The sequence below is a fragment of the Pogoniulus pusillus genome, chromosome 5 (assembly GCF_015220805.1).
Source record: "Pogoniulus pusillus isolate bPogPus1 chromosome 5, bPogPus1.pri, whole genome shotgun sequence".
NCBI lineage: Eukaryota > Metazoa > Chordata > Aves > Piciformes > Lybiidae > Pogoniulus > Pogoniulus pusillus.
Window position 1 is genome coordinate 17,971,924 of NC_087268.1, and position 24,259 is coordinate 17,996,182.

The 24,259-nt window shown below is 48.6% G+C and overlaps 1 protein-coding gene across 1 annotated transcript in view; it reads right to left on the reverse strand.

Annotated features, from left to right (window-relative positions):
* The window catches only part of FSTL1 (follistatin like 1), a 76,005-nt gene that overhangs the window by 18,024 nt on the left and 33,722 nt on the right, over positions 1 to 24,259 (reverse strand). Inside the window, exons 3-5 of the mRNA XM_064143376.1 lie at positions 2,614 to 2,718; positions 1,297 to 1,426; positions 152 to 184 (exon numbers count right to left, since the gene is read on the reverse strand). Coding sequence (XP_063999446.1) covers positions 152 to 184; positions 1,297 to 1,426; positions 2,614 to 2,718 — 268 coding nt within the window. The remainder of the gene's footprint in view (positions 1 to 151; positions 185 to 1,296; positions 1,427 to 2,613; positions 2,719 to 24,259) is intronic.

The window sequence follows — 24,259 nt, forward strand, 5'->3', positions numbered from 1 at the left end:
TTCAGCTGATTTATCAAATGAGACTTTGCTACATCCAGAGCAGAGGCATGACTTTTACACAGAGCTGTACATGTCCTCCAGCAGACCTTCCTCCCCATCCCATTTCCCAAATGCAGAGAGTCTCCAGCCATGCAAGAAGATGGCTTCTCACCTGGACTTGCAGCTGGATTCTCAGACTTCTTCTCTGTTAATAAAAGATAGAAGACAACATTTTTGATGCAGCATGAAGCAATACAAACTTCTTCCCACCCTGGGTGCTGCTTGGGCAAAACTAGAGTAACCTGAAAGTCTTTGGAAACATGAGTGCCATATGATTAAGGGACTGGAACATCTGTCAACCACATTGTAGACTGAAGACTGTTTAGCTTGGAAAAGGCTCAGGGGCAATCTCATTGATGTTTATAAAGGAATGAGTAAGACTAAGCCAGGCTCTTCTCCATGGTGTTCAGTAACAGGGCAAGAAGCACATACTTAAGTTCATGAAATTCTGTCTGAATGTAAAGAAACACTTTTTTTTACTATGTGGCTGGTGTGGGCTAAGTTAAACAGCCCCACTGCTGAGGCAAAATGAACTTAGATGGCAGTGTGGGCTTTGGGGGGTCTATCCAGAGAGTCTGACCTTTGCTCAGCAGGAAGACTGAGACACCTGCCTGGCTGAATACACAAGCTCAGAGAGAGGCAGGCAGGAGTAAGAAGCCCTGCTCTCCTGAATGTCCCCCTCCCAGAAACCCTGAGAAATAATAGCTCCAAGATCCCATCATGGCCAAAGTGTTACATTTCTGAGTACTAATGAGGGCTTTGATGACCCTGCCAACCTCACCTAGGGTGTCTATCTGCACTCCTTACCTATGAGCCCAATGGCTTCATTTCAACAAATGTCTTGACCCTTAGTCCTTGCCTGGGATTATTCTGTAGTTATGTCTGCCTCCATCCCTGTTGAAACCATTCCCATACCTGCCAAAGACTGTTGATCTAGGCCCTGAACTGGTGACTCTTCCCACCATGATCTCATATCTGCTATAGACTGCATTTGTCCAGACTTGTCTGGCAATTACTACCCTGTGCCTGATTCTGGTTACCATCACCACGCTTGATTTCATGGCTTCAGTTCACGCCTCTTTCACAAACATGCCTGGCAACTTGGGACTCTTGGTTGAACCTGGTTATCTTTCTCAGGCTTGCCCTGTTCACTGCACTCAGCAACTGTGGGGCTGAGTCCTGGCTGGTGAGGCCTCTGCTTGGCTTCTGATTCTCTTTCCTCTTATGAGTGCAGCTGGCCCTCATCACTGTAGTTACCTTTACAGTGACCATCGTAATCCACCTGGATCTTGGAGCCAGTGAGGCAGGCGTCACGGTGCAACTCACAGTGGTTCAGGTACGTCTTGCCATTGCTGCCACACACAGGCCTCTTGTGAGGTTTGCATTTCTGTGACAGAGCCAGAGAAGACACCATTTTACTTGTCCCTTCAGGACAGCTGGACAGAGACAGGTGAGTCCTAGCATTAGCCACCAACTCAACAAAGGCTCTTGGCACAGTCCCCTTGGCCCAAGAAGTGCTTGAAACAGGTTTAACCCACCCATCACCATCCCAGAAAAAACTGCAGAGGAAAGTCTGTGGATGTGGGTTCAAAGGCTACATTTTATCCCAGCCTCAGTGACCACCAACAGCAGGACACTTCCTGAAAGCAGAGCCCAGCATAAACAGTGAGAGTAATCCTGCAACTGCTTCTCTGAGTGCCTGCCTGGAGGTCTTTCTGTCAATCTGTTCTATGCATCTCTGCTTGCTCATCTCTAGTGCATCTCCCTATAGACTCTGCTCATTTTTCTGCAACCAAATGCAGAAGCTATCAGTCATGAGTGAGAGGGAGAGTTCACCAGCGCTACTGTTCAGGCGGTGAGTTTCTTTCTTCTGTCCCTATCAGTCTGGCCGAGCCTGCCCAGCATGATAAGACCCTACTCCTGCTAATGGTGCATTTCACTCTCCAGTGCCCAGCCTGGCTGCATCAGAGCTGCAGGCTCTGAGAGAAGTGGAAACAAAGAGCCACAGGAGCAATCCCAGGAGGTAGGCAGGAATGCAGAATGGAGCAGGGGGGCACTGTGTCTCAACATCTGGAAAAACCTCTTCTAATCAGCACTGACTCCCTGCTGGATGAAGCTATTCATCCTCCCAGCACTCTACCACAATTATTTCCATTTTACAAAAGCTGATTTTTAATATAGTGCTTGTAAACCTCCTCAAATAAGACACTAGTGAGGGCAGACTGCCTTGGAGCTCTTTCCCTAGAATGTCCTCCAAAGCCAGCTGTGTAACAATACCCTACTGGGCTTTCCCAACAAAAGGCCTCCAGCCAAGTCTCCTGGGCATATGAAGACAGAAGGCAGTTAAGCAAGCAGCACAGCTGCAAGTTCCAGGGCCAGCTCTACCCTACAGGACTGTTCCCACACACCACACTAGGAAAGGCCTCTCTATTTGAAGAGCCATTGTGAATCAGCAGCTATTCCAAAATCAGCTGTAACTTCAATCCATCATGGGATCCTTCAGCAAATGAACCCAGCTAGAAGGCGATGGTGGTGACACCTGCACCCCGAGAACCTGTGCTGCCCACCCCGTACCTCAATGCAGAGACAGGTTGGCTCTCCCTTCTCAGTCATTGCACACTCGCGCCCAGCTCCACAGAAAACATTGGCACAGATCTTGGATTTGCTCCGTGGCTCTTCCTGCAAGACACAAAGTAAGAGACACAAAATACATTCAAGTTACCCAGAAAGCAGCAACACGGCTGTAAAAAGGAACACATTTACCTTGTAGACTGGATCAAAGAGGACCAAGATAGTAAGGCACAGGTTACAGAACAAGAGAGACATGACTGCAATAGACAGACAGCTCAGAGAATAACAAGGAGCAGACACAAGAGCTAGGGCTATAGCCCCAGCAACAGAGAGCTTCCTTGAGGTAATTCTCAATCACCAAGGAGAGCTGGAGCAAACATAAGCAAAAGAAAGCCTAGCATGAAGGGCAAGAATATTTGCTCATGTCAAGGACTGCTGTCCTCAAAATTCTTTTCTTGGAGGGTAAGGAGCAGAAGTGTCTTTGCTTGAAATATTTAAGAAGGTAAACAACCCTGGAGAAAGGTGTGACACCAAACAGGTAAAAGAAATGACCATGAGGCACCAGATAATGTCCCTGGCAAAAGCAACCAAACAAACCAGAACACCTTCACAAAACTATATGATCCATTGCCTCCACCGGCCAAGAAAACACCTCAAAAGAATAACTGCTGTTACAGGTAATTATACAATAACCTGGCACAGAAAACATTTCCTGATTTCTGAGAGCCAGCAGTTGACTTATGCCTTGCAGCACAATAATTTCCTCCTAGCCAAAGTCATCACAAGTGATCTTGTTGTTAAGCTAGCTCTCATATCCTCTTTTTCGGTCCCACTTGTTCTCAAACTGGTGACACCTAGCAAGGAAGATTTCCACAGGTTCATCCTGTTTTCAATAAAGCCACTATTTAGAAACATAGAATCAACCAGGTTGGAAGAGACCTCCAAGATCATCCAGTCCAACATAGCACTGAGCCCTAGCCAATCAACTAGACCATGGCACTAAGTGCCTCAGACAGGCTTGAACACCTCCAGGGACAGTGACTCCACCACCTCCCTGGGCAGCCAATCACTCTCTCTGGCAACAACTTCCTCCTAACATCCAGCCTAGACCTCCCCTGGCACAACTTGAGACTGTGTCCCCTTGTTCTCTTGCTGGTTGCCTGGCAGAAGAGACCAACCCCCACCTGGCTCCCTTCAGGTAGTTGTAGACAGCAATGAGGTCACCCCTGAGCCTCCTCTTCTGCAGGCTGCACACCCCCAGCTCCCTCAGCCTCTCCTCATAGAGTTTGTGTTCCAGGCCCCTCACCAGCTTTGTTGCCCTTCTCTGGACACGTTCCAGTATCTCAACACCTCTCTTGAATTGAGGATCCCAGAACTGGACACAGCACTCAAGGTGTGGCCTGACCAGTGCTGAGTACAGGGCAACAATAACCTCCCTTGTCCTACTGGCCACACTGTTCCTGATCCAGGCCAGGATGCCATTGGCTCTCCTGGCCACCTGGGCACACTACTGGCTCATCTTCAGCTACTATCTGCCAGCATCCCCAGGTCCCTTTCTGCCTGGCTGCTCTCAACCACACTGTCCCCAGCCTGTAGCACTGCGTGGGGTTGTTGTGGCCAAAGTGTAAGACCTTGCACTTAGCCTTGTTAAACCTCATCCCATGAGCCTCTGCCCACCCATCCAGCCTGGCAAGGTCCCTCTGCAGGGCTCTCCTACCCTCCAACAGATCTACACCTGCTCCTAGCTTGGTATCATCTGCAAACTTACTGACGCTGGACTCAATCCCCTCATCCAGATCATCAATAAAGATATTGAACAGGACTGGGTCCAGCATGATCCTTTCGGGCACACCACTAGTGACAGCTGCCAACTGGATGTGGCATCATTCACCACCACTTTCTGGGCCCAGCCCTCCAGCCAGTTCTTAATCCATATCAGAGTGAATCTCTCCAAGCCACAAGCTGCCAGCTTTGCCAAGAGCTTGTTGTGGCAGATGGTGTCAAAGGCCTTGCTTCAGTTCAGGTAGACTGCATCCATAGCCTGTCCCCTGGCTGGACTTAGGTGCCTTTTCCAACTGAAACAATTCTATGATTCTAAGTGCTGATCCATCCATTAAAAGTTCCAGAGAACCTGGTCATCCCCTCAAGGAGCCAAAGACCAGGGGAAAAACAAAAAGGTAGTTATAGGTTGTAACCATCATCACCACTCCCCATCCACCAACGTCTGTAATACAGGTGCCTGGCAATAGATGGCACTAATCTGCCTCCTTTCACCCGTGCCAGCAGCAAGCTCCTAAGCCATAGCCACTGATGCCAAACCTGGCTCTTGCCTCTAGTCTGAGGCTTAAGGCACTGCTACAACTGCAGCCAGTCTTAGCAGGTGTCTGCAGGAAGCGAGCTAGTGTTGCAAGACTTCTTCACCCTCAACAGCTTGCTGGAAACCAGGCTTGTGACACAGATGGTTTGGCCACAGCTCTCTTCTTGTACAGCTGAAGCCCAGGAGCCATTGTGCAGCTCTCCTACTGGGACCTGGAGAGGGAATGCTGGCAGGTTGACATGGTCTGAACAGCCTCTTGCCAGGCTAAAGGGCCCTGCAAGGTCACACATACAAAAGTCTCCATGGTGTTTCAATGTCATTGTCCTTAAATTCTCATCAGGATCTGGGAGCTGCAATCATAGTTTTTACATTGCTTTCTCCCTATTAGCTGCCACTGCCTTTTCTGTCACTGTGAACTTGAAAAGCGTCACTCATCCCTGTGTAAAACAAGCTCCAGTAGGCAGAAAGGAAAGGGCAGAGAGTTGTTATTAATTGCTGCACAGTGGCATTTACACTGCAAGCCGTGACACGGCAGTTCCTTCCTTCTGTCTCAAGTAAGATGCCTAAGATCTCTCTGCTTGGCCAATGCTTTCACTTACTCCTCTGCTGCCCAGAGACCCACTAAGATGATTAAGGGACTAAAACATCTACCTTACAAGGAAAGGTTGAGAGAGCTAGGGCTGTTTAGCCTGGAGAAGAGGGGACTGAGGGGGAGGTCTCTTTAATAATTGTTAATATCTAAACAGCAAGTGTCATAATGATGGAGTCAGATTCTTCTCAGTGGTGGCAAGTGACAGGACAAGGAACCATGGATGCAAACTGGCACACAGGAAGTTCCACTTAAATACAAGGAAAAAATTCTTCACTTTGAGGTTGGCAGAGCACTGGAACAGGCTGTCTAGAGAGACTGTTAAGTCACCTTCTCTGGAGGCATTCCAAACCCACTTGGACATGTTAAGAGGAGGGTTGGATGAGATGACCTTAAGAAGTCACTTCCAACCCCTACTATGCTGTGAATTGGGAAGGTGCGAAAGCAGGGAGCACAAAGCCAGGTCAGAAGTGCCTGGACTCCAGCACATCTGTCACAGCACAGGAGCACTCCTGATTTCAACCCATAGCATTCACCAGGAGCACAACCTCCCTAGGTATCTTCTCAGGCAAACACTATGGAGAAAGCTGTCAGAAACTCAGGGTAGCCAGGCAGCATCATGTATGCATGGATCAGCCTGGCTGCCAAACGAGGATGGGAATGCACACTGCTTTCAGGGGTCTGGGAAGTGTAGCCACACGCATGAAGAGTTTCTTGCATATGAATGGGCAAACGCTATGCAGAAGACCTGAGCTAACAGCACTGTAAGCCACATTCACTGTTTTTGCCTCAGCTGTTGCTTCTCGGAGAGAAAGGAGGAAAAGAGACATTTCCAAGGCACCCAGAGGTGAGAAAGCCGGAGGCAGCATCACCATGGCAACTGGCAATGTAGGACCTCAAGGTGGAGAGCTAAAATTAGGCATCAGGAAGCGCTGTTTCTCATCACTAGCTGTAACCGTCCTCATTGGTCCTTGGCTTCGCAAGGGTGCGGCTCACTGAAGCTCTCCCTTGGTTGCTGCCTCCTCCAACCCCTGCTGATCCACAGCTTGCCTGGTGCCACTTGGTGGAAATAGAGCCTTTTCCAACCAGCCTGTAAAAGCGGAAACTACTAATAGTTCAGCAATAAAACACCTCTGTGAAGAAGAACAGCTTTCCACCTGCAAAGAAGAGCTGCGCAAGCAGCTGCACATCCACAGTGCCTAACTGCTCAAAGGGAGCAGCAGGGATTTCGGCTATTATACATGCGCTGGGAAATGAGGAGCAAGATCACCCTCTTCCCTACAAGGTGAGGAGTTGTCATGCATCTCAGATTTCTTCTGCTTTCTGCACATCCTTTCACACAAAATCTCCTCTTGGATATCTCAGAAGTTCTTTTCTCAGCAACTTGTGATGCACTGGAGAATCATAGAATCAGTCAGGGTTGGAAAGGACCACAAGCATCATCTAGTTCCAACCCCCCTGCCATGCCTAGGGACACCCTACCCTACAGCAGGCCGCCCACATCCAGCCTGGCCTTAAACACCTCCAGGCATGGGGCCTCAACCACCTCCCTGGGCAACCCATTCCAGCCTCACACCACTCTCATGCTCAACAACTTCCTCCTCACATCCAGTCTGAATTTCCCCACCTCCAGCTTTGCTCCATTCCCCCTAGTCCTGTCACTCCCCGATAGCCTAAAAAGTCCCTTCCCAGCTATTCTGTAGCCCCCCTTCAGATACTGCAAGGCCACAAGAAGGTCACCTGGGAGCCTCCTCTTCTGCAGACTGAACAGCCCCAACTCTTTTAGTCACAGTATCACAGTATCACCAAGGTTGGAAGAGACCTCACAGATCATCAAGTCCAACCCTTTACCACAGTGCCCAAGGCTAGACCATGGCACCAAGTGCCACATCCAACCTTGCCTTGAACTGCCCCAGGGACGACGACTCCACCACCTCCCCAGGCAGCCCATTCCAGTGCCCAATGACTCTCTCAGTGAAGAACTTTCTCCTCACCTCGAGCCGAAATTTCCCCTGGCGCAGCCTGAGGCTGTGTCCTCTCGTTCTGGAGCTGGCCACCTGAGAGAAGAGAGCAAGCTCCCCCTGGCCACAACCACCCTTCAGGTAGTTGTAGACAGCAATAAGGTCACCCCTGAGCCTCCTCTTCTCCAGGCTAAACAATCCCAGCTCCCTCAGCCTCTCCTCGTAGGGCTTGTGCTCGAGGCCTCTCACCAGCCTCGTCGCCCTTCTCTGGACACGCTCGAGCATCTCAGTGTCCTTCCTAAATTGGGGGGCCCAGAACTGAACGCAGTACTCGAGGTGTGGTCTAACCAGTGCAGAGTACAGGGGCAGAATGACCTCCCTGCTCCTGCTGACCACACCATTCCTGATGCAGGCCAGGATGCCACTGGCTCTCTTGGCCACCTGGGCACACTGCTGGCTCATGTTCAGGCGGGTATCAATCAGTACCCCCAGATCCCTCTCTGTCTGGCTGCTCTCCAGCCACTCCGACCCCAGCCTGTATCTCTGCATGGGGTTGTTGTGGCCAAAGTGCAGCACCCTGCACTTCGAGCTATTGAACCCCATTCCATTGGCCTCTGCCCATCTGTCCAGGCGGTCAAGGTCCCGCTGCAGAGCCCTTCTGCCCTCCAACTCAGTCACATCTGCCCCCAGCTTAGTGTCATCTGCAAACTGGCTGATGACTGACTCGATGCCCTCATCCAGATCATCAATGAAGATGTTAAAGAGGATGGGGCCCAGGACAGATCCCTGAGGGACACCACTAGTGACTGGCCGCCAGCTGGATGTGGCACCATTCACCACCACTCTCTGGGTCCGGCCCTCCAGCCAGTTCCTAACCCAGCATAGAGTGTTGCCATCCAAGCCGCGGGCTGACAGCTTAGCCAGCAGTTTGCTGTGGGGGACAGTGTCAAAGGCCTTGCTGAAGTCCAGATAGACCACATCCACAGGCCTCCCCACATCCACCAAGCGGGTCACCTGATCATAGAAGGAGATCAGGTTAGAAAGGCAGGATCTGCCCTTCCTAAACCCATGCTGGCTGGACCTGAGCTCTTTGCCATCCCTCAGGTGCGCAGTTATTGGCCCCAAGAGAACCTGCTCCATCAGTTTCCCTGGCACTGAGGTCAGGCTGACGGGTCTGTAGTTCCCAGGTTCCTCCATCTGACCCTTCTTGTGGATGGGGACCACGTTGGCCATTTTCCAGTCTCCTGGGACCTCTCCGGTGAGCCAGGACTGCTGGAAAATGATGGAGAGCAGCTTGGCCAGCTCAGCTGCCAGCTCTCTCAGCACCCTGGGATGGATCCCATCTGGTCCCATGGACTTGTGGGTGTCCAGATGACTCAGCAGGTCCTGAACTAATTCTTCATGAATTTCCAGGGGAACACACCGCTCCCCGACCCCATCCCCCAGTTCAAGAGGCCACTTGCCCTGAACTCCTCCCTCCTTACTGTTGAAAACTGAGGCGAAGAAGGCATTCAGGACCTCTGCCTTTGCTTCATCATCAGTTATAGTGTTCCCCTCCTGGTCCAGTAAGGAGTGGAGGCTCTTCTTGCCCTTCCTTTTAGCGTTGATAAATTTATAAAAGTGTTTTTTGTTAACTTTCACGGAAGTGGCCAGCCTAAGTTCTAGCTGAGCCTTAGCCTCTCTAATTTTTCTCCTGCATAGTCTGGCTACCTCCTTAAACACATCAGGAGAAGCCTTCCCCTCCTTCCAGAGGCGATACACCCTCTTTTTCTCCCCCACTTCCTTCAGGAGCTCTTTGCTCATCCAGGCTGGTCACCTCCCCCTGCGGCTCATCTTTCGGCACATGGGAACTGTCAGTTCCTGTGCCTTCAAGAGCTCCTGTTTAAAGTAGGTCCAACCATCCTGGACCCCTTTGTTCTCAAGGACTGCTGCCCAGGGGACATTGGAAATAAGTTCCTTGAGCAAATTGAAGTTTGCCCTCCGAAAGTCCAAGGTGTAGGTTTTGTTGAAGTGCCTCCCTACCTCCCTGTATATTGAAAATTCCACTAACTCGTGATCACTACACCCCAGGCAGCCTCCCACTGTCACATCTCCTACCAGCCCTTCTCTGTTGGAGAGCAGCAGGTCAAGCTGAGCTTGACCCCTAGTAGGCTCGCTTAACAGTTGGGTCATGAAGCTGTCCTCCATGCACTCCAGAAATCTCCTGGACTGCCTCCTCTCTGCTGAATTAAGTTCCCAGCAGATATCTGGCAGGTTAAAGTCACCCACAAGGACAAGATCTGAAGATCTTGAGACAGCCTCCAACTGTTTGTAAAATATCTCATCTGTTTCCTCATCCTGGTTGGGTGGTCTGTAACAGACTCCAACCAGGATGTCAGATTTATTAGTCTTCCCTCTGATTTTAATCCACAAGGTCTCTACCCCTTCATCCCTCACTTCAAGCTCAATGGCATGGAGTGACTCCCTAATATACAGGGCCACCCCTCCTCCTCTTCTCCCTTGCCTATCTCTCCTGAAAAGGTTATATCCCCCCAGTATAACAGCCCAGTCATGCCTGTTGTCCCACCAAGTTTCTGAAATGGCAACTACATCGTAGTCACCCTGGTGGACCAGGACTTCCAATTCCTCCTGTTTGTTACCCAAGCTGCGTGCATTGGTGTAGATACACTTCAGCTGGGCTCTCGATTCAATTGTCCTTAGTTTCCTTCCATCTCTCTCCTTCTCAGAGAGAGTAATTTCCTCACCCACCCCCTTCAGACTTAGTTTAAAGCCCGCCTAATGAGCCCTGCCAACTCCATTGCCAGGACTCTCCTGCCCTTCCTAGATAACTGCACCCCATCACAAGCCAGCAGGTCCGATGCAGTAAAAGTTCCCCCATGGTCAAAGAACCCAAAACGCCGCCGCTGGCACCATCCCTTCAGCCATTTGTTGATATCGTAGGTTCTGCTATTCCTCTCTGTGAACTCCCTTGCCACAGAGGGAACTGAGCAGAACACCACCTGCGCTCCTGCCCCATCTATCAATTTCCCCAGGGCTTTAAATTCCTTTTTAATTGCCCTGGTCCCCTTCTTTTCAATTTCGTCACTGCCAGCCTGTATTACCAACAAGGGGTAATAATCAGAGGACTGGATTAGGTTAGGGATTCTCCTGGTGATGTCCCTAACCCGGGCACCAGGAAGGGAGCAGACCTCCCTGTGAGATGGGTCGGGACGACAAATGGGTCCCTCTGTCCCCCTCAAGATGGAGTCCCCGACAACTACAACTCTTCTGTTCTCAAAGGAGAAGTGCTCCAGCCCTCTGAACTTACTACCTGCTGTCCTGCTACTACTGACACAAGTGAAAAGCTTTTTTGCTATCAGCAGTGACTGCAATTTTTTTTCCTTTGTTGGCATCAGTTTGTGGAAATCTGAAAATGTACCTGAGTTCTCACATAATCCTGTAAGGAGCAGCTAAGGGAACTGGGATTGTTTTGTTTGAAGAAGAGGAGGCTGAGGGGAGGCCTTCTCACTCTCTACAACTACCTCAAAGGAGGTTGTTATGAGGTGGATGTTGGTCCTTTCTCCAGGACACGTTTAGATTGGATATTAGGAAAGATTTCTTTACTGAAAGAATGGCTAAGCATAATTATAGGCTCCCCAGGGAAGTGCTGGAGCTGCCAGCCCTGGTGATGTTCTAAATATGTGTCAATGTGGCACTTTGGGACGTGGTTTAGTGGCCACAGTAGTGTTGGATTGATGGTTTGACTCAATGATCTTGAAGACTTTTTCTTACCAAAATTATTCTAGGAATCTATAATGCTCTGTGCTGTTTACTGTAAAACCAAGGCTTTGAATTTTGCCCCAGCTGATGTGCTAGAAAATCAAAGTGTTCTAGAGATGTAACAATGGAAGCTCCTCCAGGAGGCAATTATACAAACTTGAGTAGTACACAGATAAGACCAAACTAAAGGGCATCAAAATAAAGTCCAGCATTGCAAGACACTCACAGCTTCCCACACCTCAGGGAAGGCAGAAGCAAAAGCTGGGGGCGGGGAGTTTTAGGCTATGACCAGTACAATCCACAACTCACTCCCTCCATGCAGACTGGAAGACACACGCTTTGCAGCTGTGTATTTCAGTCAGTCCTTTCTGCATCTTACCATCCACATCACTTTTTCCTGTTCCCTGACATGGTCTGACACAGGAATAATTAGAATGGGTCTCTGAAGACACTAAAGTGCCACCTGTAAACAGTGTTGCCTGCACAATTTCTAAACCAACTCAACATCCAGCCACAAAACCTAGCATCTCATTCAACTGTTGTCTTGGCAATGTCTTCTCAATGTAGAAAGATTTGAAGACATGAAGTCCTAAGTTAGTGATGCAGAAAGCTAAGAGAAGCCACTCTCCTAACTCTCAGACATCTCTTCTCCCTCCCGTCCCCATGACAGAAGCACTGCACTGAAACAACAAAAAAGAGGGCTAGGCAGCAAAGCAGCTCAGGGAAGATGAGGAAAACAACTCCCGTGCAGTGGTGACACAGAGAAGGCAATTATCTTGTGCATTTCATCCCATTACTCAAACACACTTCTGGGCAGGAGAGCAATGTGGCTTAGAGAAGAGGTCCAAGGAGGGCAGATCTCATATTCAGTGGAGGGTACACAGCCTGTCACCTCCAGTCTTTCATCTACCTGTGCCAATTTACAACTAACAAGCAAAGTACTTGTTCCTCTCTGTGTAAAGGGTTAACCTTCTTGGGGGGTGCTTTAGTTGGGGCAATTATCAAAGCAGGAATTACAGAATATGTAGTTATTTTTATTTCCAGAAAGCCCCACTCACAGCTATATACAAATTAGTTAAATTTGTGTTCTAATTCGGTCAGGAAAATCTTCACAAGGATGCTTCTGGGCAATTCATTCATTTAGGAGAATCAGAAGAACTGGAAAAACCTTAGCCACAAAATGGTTTTGCCACACTTATAAATAGGCAGCCTAGAGCCCTAGGGAATGTCTGTGCTGCTCACTGCCTGGAGTAGAAATTTCAAGGTAGTTCCTGGCTCCTTTGTGGCAGTGTTGGAACTGCTTGGCCTCTGAGAGACTTCTAGATCTTCCCAAGGTGCTGGGAAAGAGGTAGAAGATCTCTGACCTGATCCTAGTTCCTCTTGGCATGCAGGTTTGCAGAGGTGCAGGCAGGATCTCTTGCAGATGTGCAGAGAGCACCATGTCAGTGGCACTTCTTGCCATGTCATGAGGCACTTAAATGCCTTCTCCTGGGAAACTTGAGTCACTTCGGTTTCCAGGTAGTTCAAGCCCAAAACATCAGGGCTAAGCTGGTCTGAAGCACGAGGCAGAGGCAGACAGGCAGAAACAGCTCAACTGCTTGCAACTTAACTCCATGTGTACTATTTGCCTGAGTGCAAAGGCTCCTTTGGCCACAGAGATTCACCAATCAGAATGCCATTTGCAAAGCTGACCATACGAGGTGAAACCAGGGCTTGCTCACCTTTATTTGGGCAAGACACCAACAAGTGCCTAAACACCTGCAGCTACCTGTTTATCACTTTGGGAGTGGACATAATGGCCCAAGCCTTTGTTTTCCTCCCACCCTTGCTTCCACCATCAGCAGAAGGGTGAGAGCCAGGACATCTAATAGGCCTATCAGCCTTCCAGGACAAGGGGTGGATCTGAAGCTGACCCCAGATGTAGTGGTTAGCCCATTCCCCCACTTCCTGTCTAGGGCACCTATAAAAAAAAACACAGGAACTACCTGTTTCTTTCTCTCTTTCACCTCTCTGCCTGCTAGCACCACCCTTGTTCCTGCTGCTCCTGTTTTACCACGTGGCCATCCTTCCACATGGTGGAAGAGCCCTTCCTGATTCTATGTCCATCCATTGCCATCAATCAGGTTGTATAGATATTTTTTGTATCTTGTTTTCCTTCCCTATACCTCTTTGTAACTCCCTTGCCTTAAATACCTTTTATTTATTGTTAAAGTTTTTTCTTTTAACTTCCAAATCAAAGTAAGAATATTTATTTGGGTGTTTTACCCTTTTCCTCTCTACATCTAATTCATTTCTTTCCAAAGGGGTGGGAGGAAGAGAGGAAGGCATCCTATTATTGGCTCTGTGAGCTATATTTTGAGTCTCTAAGAAATTTAAACTAGAACCAAGACACTTTGCAAACCTGACCTAATTCCTGCAGCAGTTCCTTGGATCTTCTAATATTCTGATGTGATGGGGCAGAAATTTGGCAGCAGCCTAAGTTGAGCAGATTAGTGTGAAACAAGCAGGCACGCCTGACACCAGGTGTACCATAAATAGACAGGTAAGGAGAGCTTTGCAATTTCTCTTCCCTAAGGCTACACTGCTTCAGGACATCTACAGACTCTGAAAAAAATCCCCCACAAATTACCTTTTAAGTCCAACATGGAAGGTTTGGCTTGCAACCATCAAAGATAGGATGGAGATAAACCCAGCATGCGGGGAATTGAACCATAACTGATTCCCAGTTCAGCCCTCTGCTGAAACCTACCTCCCAGGACATCATCACTATTAGGATGGCACAGTGGGCTGTAGAGTGTTCCATATTACCTATTCTGAAAGGAAATGTGATGTCAGAAATTGCCCCCCAGCTGCACCCTTCCACAGGTCTTGTGTTACTCTGTCCCCAACTGGCACCCACTGGAACAATCCCTTCACCAGGAGCTCCCCACCCCCTTTTCTCTGAGGAGGCACACAGTATGTGTCCTGCAGCTCAGCCCAGCAAAGGTGTTGATGGGCAGCTCAGAAAGCCAGAAAACAGGCTGCCCTCAAGCTAGTTAGTTAAAAAGAAAAAGAAAGGATGTTTGTGAGACGAAAGTCTGGACCAGAGCTGCATTTCCCAGGGCACTGTGACCACACACATATTTGACAACATGCCCAATGCTAGCAGTATCCTACTTGAGGGTGTCAGCACAAAGTCTATGCTGGATGCAAAGGGGTTGAAGCACTACTAAAAAACAGGATTTCTTCTCCCCTGTGAGCCATCCTGTGAGCAGCAGAACTAATGAAGTCCAGTTTCCAACAGCTCTCACTACACAGCCTGCCTGTCAGCTAGTTACAGGGCAGTGCATGGACTCTTTCCTGGGTTGGGGTGGTGCTCAGAGGCCCTCTCATTAAGCCAGTCACCCAGAATCACAGAACCAGCTGGATCCCATTATCTCAGAGGCCTCCACTGCTTTATCAGCTGTGGTGGAAACAGGTGGAGAGAGTCAAGACTCACTGGAAGCAAGAGGCAGGCAGACACAGCCAGACTGCTAACATAGCTCTGCTTCTTTGGGGAACCAGGCTGTAATTCCTCTGCAGAGCCCCACCAAACATTTCTCTGGCTCAGCCTTTTGTCTCGGCAGACTCAACACCACTGCTCCACTGCTTGCATCCCTGGGGTCTCTACCTCAGCCCCTCTTCAGTCTCCCACCACCTTGACCCTAGTTCTTCTCTTCAGTATTTTCCTTGCACTGGGGGACAGACCCCATCTCACTTCTGTTTTCATGTGTTCTTTGGAGCTTCCACTGCTGAAGTATTTTAGCCAGCTGCAACCCAGGGCTGAGAACTGCCACCCAGACAGTGCTGGGAGCTGCAGCAGTCCCTGTGGCATACCTGCCACAGAGGACTACACATCCCAAACCAGTTCTCATACTCCCTCTCCCAAATCCCTCCCTGAATATCTTCCTATTTTCTGCTGACATCCAGGACTGGCTCTCTACTTTGAATGGTTAATAGCTGCATCTTTAATGATAGCTGACTTTTGTTAATGGGAGGCAAGCTAGAGCATATCTCTCTGCCCATGCCTGGAATCAGGGTGTGTTTCCAGAAAACCTGGATGCAGAGACAACAAGGCAAGAGTAGGGACCTGCAGCTCCTGGAGCTGAATCACAGAATGGTAGGGGTTGAAAGGAACCTCTGAAGACCATCAGTCCAGCACCCCCTGCTAGAGCAGCATCACCTTGAGTAAATCACCCAGGAACACATCCAGGCAGATTCTGAAAGTCTCCAAAGAAGGAGACTCTACAGCCTCTCTGGGCAGCCTGGTCCAGCTCTCTGGCACACTCAAAGCAAAGAAACTTTTCCTTAAGCGAAACCTCCTGTGTTTTAGTTTGTGTCTGTTGGTCCTTGTCCTATCACTGGGCACCACTCCAAAGAGCCCAGCTCCATTCTCTTGACCTCCACCTTTTAGGTATCGACAAGCATTGATAAGATCCTTTCTTCATCTTCCCTTCTCCAGGCTAAAATGCTTCCTAAAGAGATGTCCCCTCATCATCTTCATGGCCTTCTGTTAGACTCCCTGCAGTAGTTCCCAGTCTCTCTTGAACTGGAGAGCTCAGAACTGGACACAACACTCCAGATGAAGCCTTGCCAGGGCTGAGTTGGGGGGAAGGAGAACCTTCCTAGACCTGCTGGCCACATTCTTCTTAACACACCCAAGAATACCATTGGCCTACTTGTCCATAAGAGGGTTCCCTCTCTGCAAACATCATATGCATCTGTTTGTGTATGACCCTGTGCCTGCTCAGTCCACAATCCATGAACCTGCCATATCTATCATATTAGAGTACTAAGCAGGAGCCTTACTTTGATAAGGCTCTAATCAACATCTGTGATGACAGAGGGCCCACAAAGTTTGTGACCTCTGCAAGAGGTCACAGAAGAACAACACTACTCATGGCAGTGCTTATGGATATTTGTGGCTCTGTCTGGGAGATTAAGACATCAGATGATGCTACTACTGCTAGAAAAACAACTGCCTTTACATTATTGCCCTGTGGAGATTAGTGGAGTGGATACAGAGAGTTCTGCTTGCCCAGTAACCCCAGTGGTATACCCTGAGAGGGACTGCAGCCCTCGTATTCCACAGAAAGCAGGCAGGAGCTGAGGGCTGCAAAGAAAAGGAAGCAAGAATTGGGAGGAGGCTTTTCACCTCACAAGCTAATTAAGAGGAGAACAGACCTTTGCCAAACAGCCCAATTCTTCTCTCGCAGCACAGTGCTGTGAACAGTTACAGAGCCAGGCACACCTCTCTCAGGGACTCCACTGCATGAGGACTGTTTTCCCTTTTAAGCTGGAAGGAATGTCCGTGCTCTAGCCCCCACAGCCTCATATTTTCCACCACAAGGCAATGACCGGTGAGGCCCCATAAGGGGAACAATGACATGAGAGTCTGGGGAAGAGGAAATCTCTACCACAAACAAGTCTGGAAAACGGCTGCTACAGCTTGTGCCTGGCAGCACTCTCACAGCTGCGGCCCCCACTCTGTCACCCCAACACACCCCTCATACTCAGTTTCAAAAAGGTAGTGGCCCAAACCTGCACTGTCTCTTAGCACTCCTTCACTTCTACCCAACCCTGCATACTTCAGGAAGAAGGACCTCAATGCTCTCTTGCCACAGCTCCTCTGTGGCCACCAGGAACCTTCTTGCTAACATGACCTCCTTACACAAGGCATGGAGACAGGAGATAAGAGACTGAACTGTGCCTGCTGAACCAGCTGGAGAGGCTTCAGCTGTGATCAGAGTAGGAAGTGGTGGTGGTGCTGCTGCATTGTGGCTCTCAGAAGGAATCCAGTTAATCACATTTAGTAAGAAAATAACCCTTGTACAACAGGGAAGGATCTCAGCGCACATGAGAGGACCCAAATTAAGTTAGTCTCACAGGACCAGTGGGATGAGATTGGTATCATCTTCCTCATAGGACAGACTGGAAAGGAGAGGCCCAAGGGAAGAGATTTACTCAAGAACAACCAGAAGACATCGGCTCAACTCCCTTTGCTCCCTGGTTTGGTGCCAGAACTATTTTGCAGACACACAAGCCTTGGTCCTTGTTGGGGCATGACCCTCCTTCCCAGATGCTGAGTGCCCTGGGCTAGGCTCTGTTTTGTCATCCCTGGGTTTCTGGGAACTGCAATTCTCCATCTTGGTTTTATGTTTATAACAAAACAAGACCGGCACTGACTCCTGCACTTCAGCAGGCAGGGGCCACTCTGTATGTAGGTAACACATGAGACAAATTACCTTAGGAGTAGTCAGAGAAAGCTCTTGCCAAAAGGAGGGTGCAAAGGAGCATGAGGGAGAGCTCCTCCTCAGAGCAGGCAGCCAGAGACAGAGTACTGTCCCTGGCCTCCAGACTGGAGCAGAGTTGTGAAGCACAAAATCCTCCTATCCATTAAACACAGACGCCATCACCCCTTTCATTCTCCAAGCACACCTCAGCTCAGTCATTCGTTGAATTTTTCCCAAAGGAATGCTCCTTCCACTGCAGAACACAAGAATTCCAAGTGTGTGAAGCCCAGCACCAAAACCCTGAAATAGTTTTGGGGAAGCCCCAACCTTCTCCATCACCCAGTCTGGGGTGGTTTGTGCCATATACAATCTCAAAAGTTTCCCTTCAACCCCTAAATCTGTGGTGACCCACAGACCTTTCTGTGTCAGATCAGTCCCTCTTCTTTCCATCCTACATCTGCCTAATTTCCCACACTCAGAAACCTTGCAGACTTCGCTGGTCTTGACAGAAAGTTTTGTCGCCTCTTTCTCTGGCCAGCTGGGATGATTTATTTCTGAATGGAATCCAAATCTGGCACATTTCTCAGCCATCACCTAGTTCCAACAGAGCAAGGGGAAGTGAGAACTGAGCAGCTGGAGGCAAGAATTTACAACCCTATAGCATCCCCTCACCTCTTCCAGTAACTGGATACATCAGAGGAACACATAGTGCAGGAAATGCTGAGGTCTACCAGCTAGTCTCTGGCTTCTTGTGCAAGATCTCAGTACTTTTGTTCCCATCACTAATGCAATGGATTTGATGATTCCCCCTTCCCAGCTTTGCACGCTTTGGGTCGTTCTTTACCTTCCTTCTTCCACAGCACATCACAAAAAAGCAATGAAAATCACTACGTGAGAAGCACTGAGTCAGCCTCAGTGTGGGAGCAAGAGTGAGAACAGAATTGCACATATTGCAGTTTTACACTTCCCATCATCTATCTTTGGTCACAAACATGCTCAATCCTTGTTAATTCATAACAGCTTCTGGGATGCTCCACCCAATGGCTCTGCTGGAGAAGGTGATGCCAAGAGCAAATGCCCGGGGAACAGTGCTCTCTGTCAGTCATTCTTCTCCTTTGATGCTTCCTTAATACATGAAAAGTCATGAAGTCTGCTTTATGGAGTGGGATCTCCTTTACACAGTGGGAAAAGTGAGGAAGAGCAAGAACAAACTTCATCATTGGGCATTATTTTGTCTAGATAACTTTTGTTGGTCCATGGCATTGACAGAGCATTCCCTTCCTGAAACCATATAGTCAGACTACTGGAAAAATGTGAAAATAGAAGTAAGGTAAAACAAACCTGCATGAAGAAAGAAGTTTGGGAAGACTGCAGAACTAACCTGGAATCTGCTCATTGGAATCTGCAAGAGGCACAGCTCCATCAAAGGTTAAACCACATCCCTGTATCCAAAGGGAGCTGAAAACAAGTCTGCAAAAGCTCTGTCATACTACAACCTTCAAAACTCAGACTAGGATTTCAGAAGGTGGACAGATGCAAAGTAAGCTCTCTAGATTTTTGTAACCTCAGCATTTACTACTGAAGACCTAACAACTGGCAGAAGTGTGTATGCGCCTACTCATCTCTGTTGGAAAGAGGAAAGGAAGAACATTGCTGTAAAAAATAAGTGAAAATCCTTTCTGCAAGGGGAACATTAGGAGGGCTCACAAGCGTACAAACTACAGGAAGAGATGTGCATGTGTTTTTCTTTACCCTCAGAAATATCACATCAGCAACAAGCAAATCCCATTAACTGCAGAGGCAGTCAACCCTGCAGGCCCACACAGGACTAGAGAATAGCAACATCAAACCATCCAGGATCCATCACAAGGGGAACTGGGACTCCTGAGTTATGACCACACTCTTTTCAACTCCTGTTGTCCCTTTTAACCCCTAGAAAGTCTCCATCACAGACACCAGCAACTGAAACCATCTGTGTGTGGTGATAACACCATTTCCCACCTACCCTAAAGAGGTCTCCCTCTGTGGTAGGGAAAGCACTTTCAGTTTCTCTGACTTGTGCTTAATGGCTGACTTCCTTACTGAGACAGCTAAGAAGCAGTTCTGATAAGGCCATGAGAAAATGGGTAGCATCACTATGAAACTTGCTATACATTCCAGTCTCTATGGTAACTGCCACAGCTGGAAGGAAAGAAGAAAAATTCCAAAGTCTGAGAGTTTCCAACCTTCCCATTGAGGCCCCCATGATGGGTACCACCCTGGGCTATTGGCACCACAACCACCCACAGCCCCTTTGCCTCTGCGGCTCATACTGAACCCGCTCTTGCTCAAGTTGTTTGGCCAGACACAGAGGCTTTTTCTTAGGCAAGCTGCTTGTACTCATAGTGGTGCCTTCTCATAGTCACAGAATCACAGAATTTCTTGGATTGGAAAAGCCCTTCAAGATCATGGAGTCCAATCATTAGTTTCACACTGACAAGTCCTTGACCAAACCAAATCCCTCAGCATAACATCTCATCACTATGAATCGCTACAGTGGGAAAGGATCATCCAGTCCGACCTTCATCCCACCATCCTTCATCATGAGACCACAGCCTCAAGCACCACATCCACTCTCCTTTTGAACACCTCCAGGGATGGCGACCCCACCACCTCCCTGGGCAGCCTGTTCCAGCGCCTGACCACTTGCTCAGTAAAGAACTTCCTCCCAACAGCCAACCTAAACCTCCCCTGATGCAGCTTGAGGCTGTTTCCTCTTGTCCTATCAATAGTAACTGGGGAGAAGAGACCAGCTCCAGCCTCACTACAATCTCCTTTTAAGTTGTTGTAAAGGGTCCTCTGTCTCATTTCTGATTTAACAGCTCTATTCCAGCAAGCGAACAGAAGATAAGCTGCACGGCACGGGCTATCAGTGCAGAAGATGGATGGTATTTCCTTGACACCCATTTGACCAACAGCACACTAGTCTGTTGCTTTTACATCTGCTACAACTGTGTACACAGCAGTGAAGCAGTATACAAAATGGTGTTACTAAGCAGTGAACAACCTCTGCCATGCTCATTAGAAGTAGTATGCCCTATAGCCACACAAGTAGGCTCAGAGTAGAGACAGTCACTCCCACTTCTCCCAGCACAGTGTGGGAGAGGAGGTAATATCACCTCATAACCTCTTTGCCAGCCTGACAGCACAGACGTGCCAGCATTTGCAGACTGAAGGCAATTCATACTGAGTCATTTCAGCTGGAGAAAACCCTTAAGACCACCAAGTGTAACCATTATCTAACTCTACCAAGTCTGGTGCTAAACCATGCCCCTCAACACCACACGTCTGCTACTCTGAAACACTTCCAGGGATGCAGATTCAAACACCTCCCTGAAAAGACCCTTGCAGTGGAGTTTCTTTTAGTAGCCAAGCTAAGTCTCCCCTGGTGCAACTTGAGGCCATTTCTTCTCACCTTATCACTTGTTACGGAGAAGCTAAACACCCACTTTGCTCCCACCTCCTTTCAGGCAGTTGTAGAGAACCAGAAGGTCTCCCCTCAGCCTCATTTTCTCTAGGCTAAACAACTCCAGTTCCCACAGCTGCTCCTTCTGATTAAGAAACAAGAGAAGTGATTATTCATCTCCTGTGTAATTCCTAAATAAGGCTGCATTGCATTTTTCAGAGAATAGAGCTAATTCACTTGAAAACTCAATTAAAAGTTGACCAAAACTATTTGGAAATTATCTGGAAATTTGTGCCTAGATTCAGAGAACAGTTTTGGTTTCAAAATTATTTCTGAGATTAAGTGAACTATTTTTTTTTCTTTTGAAAGGAAAGTTTTGAAGCACATTTCATGAAACATTGCATGTAAACTTAGAGAGAACAAACCAAAATACTTTTTTATAAGCTTAGCATCTTTTTGTATAGTCAATTTTATTTTCCCCTCTGAGAATAAATGACCTGAAGGTTAACTTTTGGGTTGACTCCTTGATTCAGCTACGGAATTAAAACAAATAAAAAGACCACCAACAAAAACAACTGAAAAAAAAAACCACTAAGAAAAATCCCATGGCTTTATTCCTAAAACACAATTATTTGGTGTCTAAAGCAACCTATTCTTCCCCTTCTTTCATCTCCTTCCATCTGGCTCTTTGTGGCCACGTCTGGAATGAACAAAGAACTGTTGCAGACATCTCTCTCTCCCTCCCTCTCTACAATGATGGAACTTTTTCCTGTCTAGTTGGGAAGACTGTTGATGCTGACTCCAGTGACTTAAAAAATAAACAGACAAACTGAAAAATAAATCCACAGCTCCATTTGGTATTTATGATAACCCAAATAAATGTTGCTTCAGGGAAAGTATCCTCTCCTCTGAGTCACTCTGGCAAAGCAAACAGCTCTAACAAGGCAGCTCCCAGTCCAAATGGTACAGGGGCTACAAGAATCCATCCAAACTCTGCTCCCCTCTCAAGCACTCAGTCCCATTCCATCACTTCCCATCTCTCAGAACGCAAGACACTGCAGTTTTCAGCAGAAGAAAGTATCATTCCTCCTGCTGGAACCAGCCCAATCCAGCTGGTGAGCTTAATGGTCATCAGGAGGCTTGTGTGCAGAAGCTCAAACGGTAGGCTGACACCTCCATTACGGAGAGGCACAATGCTACTTGGGCTCATCTTTAAAAGCAGAGAGCATCTGAGACTCAGGTAGAAACATCAGTGCATTGCCTGCAGCTGAGGAGAAGGTGCCTGGATCCTCTTCCCAGCTCTTGTTCTCTGATGGGCAATTTCAAAGAACTTGCTGTCAATGCCTATACATGCACTGAGAGGTGACTCGACTTGCAGAGATGTAAAGGACTTGAGCACATCACTGCAGTCACTTTAACAAGAGGCTTTTCAACTTCTGTAGCCTATCTGGCTCCGAATCAGTAGGAACAGACAACCAGTGCAATGACAACAACAACCTGAGCACTTGTGCATCTCTTTTCCCACTGCTTTGGGGGCAGCAATGAGATGCTAGGGACTTGCTATGAACTGCGGTACTGCCCCAGGCTAGAAGGGGAGGGTGCTAAGCCCTGCTAGCTACCCTGAGGCTCTCCACACCTCCACGTTCCTAGAAGAGGGACGACTGCTTGAATGGCCTGCAAAAGCACAAACTATTTTGTAATACTTCTTGAGCTCTTCCTGGGATGTTTTACTTTCTGCCCTCTGGCCTGGCCAGGCCGCATTTTGGAGATGAAAGGCTGTGAGTGCTCACAGATGCTGACATCTTTACGCATTCACATTCCTGGCTTGCAGGCTTTCCTCGAAGCAGCTGTGGGCACGATGCTGGGGAGGAGGAGCTGCCTCCAACTCAGGGAGAGGCGTGCCACTCTGCCAGCTGGCAAAACCGTGCTTGCCAGGTATGCTGCAAGGTCTTGGCACAAACTCCCTCTGCTCTGTGGCCAGCAGCAACCTCTCAGGGCCCCCCAGTCAGCCCAGCAGAAAACAAAGCGGTTCCCTTGCTTCTCTTAGGAGCTACGATGGCCTTCAGGAGACATGGTGCAAAATGCAGAGGACACGATGCTATCAGCAGGCAAATCTGCTTAATCACATGTGTTTCTCATCTCCTTTGTCTCCATGGCTCCTAGCCCAAAACCAAGCACATGAAGCATCACTGCTCACCACTGTGAAACTTGTGCTATAGGAAGGAAATCCAAAGAGCACTTGAGGTCTTGGGCAGAAATGTTAGGGTTTGTGCAACACTGAAGCAGCTGGCAGGAGCTTGGGGGTCTGCTATGTGGCCACGTGCATACGCCTTCTCTCCCCTGCCCAACACAAGCCAAATCAACTTCAAACACTGAAGGGAAGCTTGCCTGTAGTAGTTCCAGTGTTAAAGCGAGAGCCTGCCAGTGGCATGGCAGAATTTCATCCCAGCCATACTGTTGCCACCAGTGGTGCCCACTTAAACTCTCGCACCAGTGCAGAAGCTCTGCCTCAACCCTCACAACCAGCAAGTGAATGAACCTTCCTGCATGATGGCCTCTCCTGTGCCACTCCAAACCCAACCTTTCCTTCCGTCGAGGTGAAGCAGGCACAGCTCAGGAGAGCTGAAGGCAGGTCTCAGAATCACAGAATTAACCAGATTGGAAAAGACCTTCAAGATCATCAAGTCCAACCTATCACCTAACACCTTCTAATTAACTAAACCACAGCACTTAGTGCCTCATCCAGTCTCCTTTTAAACACCTCCAGGAACAGTGACTCCACCACCTCTCAAGGCAGCCCATTCCAATGCCAATCACTCTTTCTGTGAAGAACTTCTTCCTAACATCCAGCCTAAACCTGCCCTGTAGCAGCTTGTGGCTGTGTCCTCTTGTTCTGTCACTGGGTGCCTGGAATAAGAGACCAACCCCACCTGACCTCAACATCCTTTCAGGCAGTTGTAGAGAGCAATAAGGTCTCCCCTGAACCTCCTCTTCTCCAGGCTAAACATCCCCAGCTCCCTCAGTCTCTCCTCACAGGGCTGTGCTCCAGGCCCCTCACCAGCCTTGTTGCCCTTCTCTGGACACATTCAAGCACCTCAACATCTTTCTTAAATTGAGGGGCCCAAAATTGGACACAGGACTCAAGGTGTGACCCAAACAGTGCTGAGTACAGGTGAGGAATACTTCCCTCATTCTGCTGGCCACATTACTCCTGATACAAGCCAGGATGTCATTGGCCTTCTTGGCTACCTGGGCACACTTCATGTTCAGCTACTATTTACCAGTACCCTCAGGTCCCTTTCTGCCTGGCTGCTCTCCAGCCAGTCT